Here is a 4,000-nt window from a genome sequence, read left to right as displayed (position 1 = left end):
CTGCTGGGAGGGGTCCCCTCCTGGGGAGCAGTAGCGCAGATCCCCTTCTTGCAAACACAGCCCTGAGCCTGGAACCAGCCCTTTCTCGCTGGTGTTTGGAGGCAGGAGCTGACCTCTGGGTGGGGGGCATTTGTCCTGCTGGCCTCTCCCAGGCGGGTGTGCAGCCATGGAGAGCGGTGCTGCTTTTCCGCTCGCTTGAGCCTCCCTGCTGGAACCACTCCTGCCTGCAGGGCTGGGTCTGGTTCTGCACAGGGCTGGGTTCTGCTCCAAGCAGCACACAGCCAGCGGGCTGGGGGGGCTGGCTCTCTGCTGGCGGTGCCTCCCTGGAGCGGGAGGGGGGTTCAGGCTGGGCTGAGGGAGTGCTGAAACTTGTCAAAATGCTGCTTGGAAGAAAATAAAAGTGCAGAGGCACTTGGGAGGAGTAGTCACTTGGTGTCCAGCCCAGAGCGGTGCATCTCTGCAGATGAGGGCACAAGGAGGTGCGAGGGGGAGGGCACATGGGAGTGAAGCAGCCACCAGCTGCACTGCTTCTTCCTTCCTTTGCCGTTAGAGCGCAGCCCCCTGCCACACTCAGCCCTGTGTGCAGGGATGGGGCACGTGCTGAGAACCTGCTCTGCCCCTCGCCCGCCTGAGCCCATGGAGCTCAGCCCTGCGGCAGAGCTGCTGGCTGACCCCAGGGCCAGGAGCCCTGCCAGTCCCTGCCCAGAGCACGGCCTCCCCAGGTCAGGGGCGTTCTGCAGGCGCATCCCCTACCCAGAGCACACAGACACAGAGCTGGGAAGGACCTTGTTTAAGAAAATACACAACAGCAAGACAAACGGGTACAAATGTAGTGGAGTGTCCAACCCAGCTCCTGGGCACGTGGGGCCCTAGCCTGCAGCCAGCAAAGAGCTCCCTGGCAGCATGGGGGCCACAGCCCCAGGTCAGTATCACAGCAGAGCCCCTGGCCATGCTCATGGCCCCTTCTTGCTGCCCGTGGGCTTCTCGGTGCGGTGCTCCTTGCTCTCGCCCTCGTCCCCAGCCTGCTGCTGCAGCCACATGCCAGCGTACACACCGCCCTTCTGCAGCAGCTCCTCGTGCCTGTGGGGAGAGCAGAGGGGTGCAGGGTCCTGTTCTGGCCCCAGAGCCAGGGAGGGGGTCCCCAGGGGCAGCCAGTGGCCAGCCCTCCTCCTGTGCTCACCTCCCTCGCTCCACGATGCGCCCATCCTTGAGCACCAGGATCTGGTCTGCACCCACTACAGTGGAGAGCCTGCAGGGAAAGGCAGGGTGTTATCCTGGCTCGGAGGGGAGAAGGGCCGGGGGGTTGGGGTTTGCACAGTGCAAGAAGCTGCAGTTGCACAGGCTGTCACCTCCCCTGCAGGAGGACAGGTCTGTGAGTCCCTGTGTGGGAGCTGGCCAGCTCAGAGCTCAGCACCTCTCCAATCAGCCCTTTCCCCTGGCCCCTACCTATGTGCAACGACGATGGTGGTGCGGTGGGCGCAGACTTTGGCTAGGGATGCCTGGATGTTCCTCTCAGTCTCCGTGTCAAGTGCAGACGTGGCCTGTGGGAGAGGCAGGGTGTGGGGATGGGACACAGGCAGCCGCTGGGGCAGAGGCTGCTGCAGAGCGGGGAAAAAGGGCTGGGGGCTGCTGTCATTACCTCGTCCAGCAGGATGATGCGGGGACCCTTCAGGATGGTGCGTGCGATGGCAACGCGCTGCTTCTCCCCCCCGCTCAGCTTCAGCCCCCGCTCCCCTACCTGGGTGTTGTATCCTGCAGGCACAAGGGCAAGAACGTGCTGCACTGGTACCCTACGAGATGGGGATGGGGACTGGGACCCTGCTGCATGGAAGGGTCCTGCTGGGACCACGCAGCCGCCTGGCGCAGCCCAGGGGTTGATTTAGCCCTGGCGAGATGGCAGGGAGAAGCAAAGCGAGGTACAGGGTCACACAGATGTCCCCAGGGGGGGATGTCACCCAAGGACACCCATGAGAGCAGCTACAAGGTCATGGAGGACCCCAGAACAGCCAGGGAAGGCAAGGAGGGGACTGTGGGGGGGGTCTCACCATCGGGGAAGGAAAGGATGCGGTCATGGATGTCAGCAGCGCAGGCTGCCTCCTGCACCTCCTGGTCAGTGGCCAGGATCCGTCCATAGCGGATGTTGTTGGCAATGGTGTCATTGAAGAGCACCGTGTCCTGGGGCACCACCCCAATGTGGGCGCGCAGCGATGCCTGCTTCACCTGGGGAGGCAAGGGGAGGAGCTCAGACAGACATACACACCCCACCCCCCAAAACCCCATCCTACCACTCAGCTGTGAGCCCAACACCCTGCTTGTCACGGGGTGTCTGCTCCGGGGGGGAACAGGCTCAGCTGCATCTCCACTCTGCAGTGGGGGGGCCGTGCCAGTGCCCCGGCCCTTCCCAGGGAACCCTGGCCAGTCTCCAGCATTTCAGCCCAGGGGTCCCACAGTCACCCCACTGCCAGCACAGCCACCAGCCATCAAAGGGGCTGCAGGGGCTGCATACTCAACCCTGCGCCGGGGAGATGCCAGTGCCTGCACCGAGCAGTGCTGCGAGGCCCAGCAGAGCCTGTGTGTCCCCCCGCTGTGTCCCCAGAGGCCTCCCAGCATCACCTGGGAGATGTCTTTTTTTTGATGCAGCCGCCCCGCACATCGTAGAAGCGGAAGAGCAGGCGGATGACAGTGCTCTTCCCTGAGCCCGAAGGTCCCACCTGCACGTGAAGGTAAAGGGACGTGGAGACACCAGAGACCCCCCTGGCTGCTGGAGGGCAGGGGCTGGGCAGGGAAGGGTGGCCCCGCTGGGGGTCTGGCCTCCCCACCCCTGTCCTTCCCAGCCCCTTTTCCCCCAGCCCAGCCTCCAGCAGTGAACCCACGCCCCAGGTCCGGCTCTCACCAGGGCCAGGGTCTGCCCGGGCATCACAGAGAAGGAGACGTCCCGCAGGATTTCCTTCCTGGGAGAGGGAGATGGAGAGGGGCTCAGGGCCACCTCTTCTGCCCCCCATCCCTGTGCCAGCCTCTATAGCTCAACTTGTCCCATCCTGTCACCCTGTCCCCGCTGCCCCATACCCATCCATGTAGCTGAAGTGCACGTTCTCAAACTCGATCCGCCCGGCCTCCAAGCACAGGTCGCCAGCGTTCACCGCATCCTTCACCTGCCATATGGCGAGATGCAGCCTCAGAGCCACCCTGTCCCCAGGGCAGGGCCATGGGGCCGTGCCAGGGACCGGGGTTGCGGAAAGTGGCACCCACCTCCTGCTCCTCGTGGAAGAGCTCGAACATGTTCTCCATGTCCACAAAGGAGTTCTGGATCATCCTGAAAGGGGGTGAAGACCAAGGTGAAGGGTTTGGGGGAGCACATCCCGACGCAGAAGCCCATGGGGAGGGGGTCCCCAGGCTCCCCCACAGCTCCCAGTGTTACCTGTAGTAAGTCCCGAACCAGTTGAGCGGTGTGTAGAGCTGGATGATGTAGGTGCCGAAGAGGACAAAGTCCCCCACCTGGAAGGGCCAGGGGAGAGGTGACTGTCACCACCAGCCCCAGGGCCCCCACCCAAGGCCGGGGACCACCCAGGATGGCACCAGCCTTACCTGCAGCTTGTTTTCGGTGACAAAGTAGGCACAGAGCAGGGATCCCGCCAGGAGCCCCAGCCCAATGACCAGGTTCTGGGTCTGGTTGAGGAGGCCCAGCGAGGCGCTCCCCTTCCACTCCGAGACCTGGAAGAGGCAAGGTCCTCCAGGATGCTGCCGCCTCCAAACCAGACCCACAGTGAGCTCCATCCTCCCTGCAAGTGCCCGTGAGGCTCAGATCCTTCCCTCCCAACCCCCACCCCGATGCTGAGCTCCCTGTACCTGGTACTTGACGATGGCATCGTTAAAGCGGTTCACCTCGTAGCTCTCCGCATTGTAGTACTTCACCTGCAGGATGCAGAGCCGGCGTCAGCATCCGGATCAGCCCCCCCAGTGCCAGGCATTGGTCAGTGACCCCCCAGTGCCAGGCATTGGT

At 63.6% G+C, this 4,000-nt stretch overlaps 1 protein-coding gene across 1 annotated transcript in view; it reads right to left on the bottom strand.

Annotated features, from left to right (window-relative positions):
* Nucleotides 1-771: 771 nt before the first annotated feature.
* Nucleotides 772-4,000, bottom strand: part of ABCB6 (ATP-binding cassette, sub-family B (MDR/TAP), member 6 (Langereis blood group)) — a 6,042-nt gene continuing 2,813 nt past the window's right edge. Inside the window, 13 exon segments of the mRNA XM_010083368.1 lie at nt 772-1,080; nt 1,181-1,249; nt 1,447-1,541; nt 1,640-1,752; nt 2,046-2,220; nt 2,614-2,630; nt 2,633-2,711; nt 2,894-2,951; nt 3,067-3,152; nt 3,250-3,313; nt 3,419-3,495; nt 3,586-3,711; nt 3,847-3,912. Coding sequence (XP_010081670.1) covers nt 954-1,080; nt 1,181-1,249; nt 1,447-1,541; nt 1,640-1,752; nt 2,046-2,220; nt 2,614-2,630; nt 2,633-2,711; nt 2,894-2,951; nt 3,067-3,152; nt 3,250-3,313; nt 3,419-3,495; nt 3,586-3,711; nt 3,847-3,912 — 1,152 coding nt within the window. The 3' untranslated portion in view covers nt 772-953.

This window comes from Pterocles gutturalis, unplaced genomic scaffold, assembly GCF_000699245.1.
Source record: "Pterocles gutturalis isolate BGI_N339 unplaced genomic scaffold, ASM69924v1 scaffold38200, whole genome shotgun sequence".
NCBI lineage: Eukaryota > Metazoa > Chordata > Aves > Pterocliformes > Pteroclidae > Pterocles > Pterocles gutturalis.
Note: the sequence above shows the minus strand (reverse complement) of the source record. Positions and strands in the feature narration are given on the sequence as shown.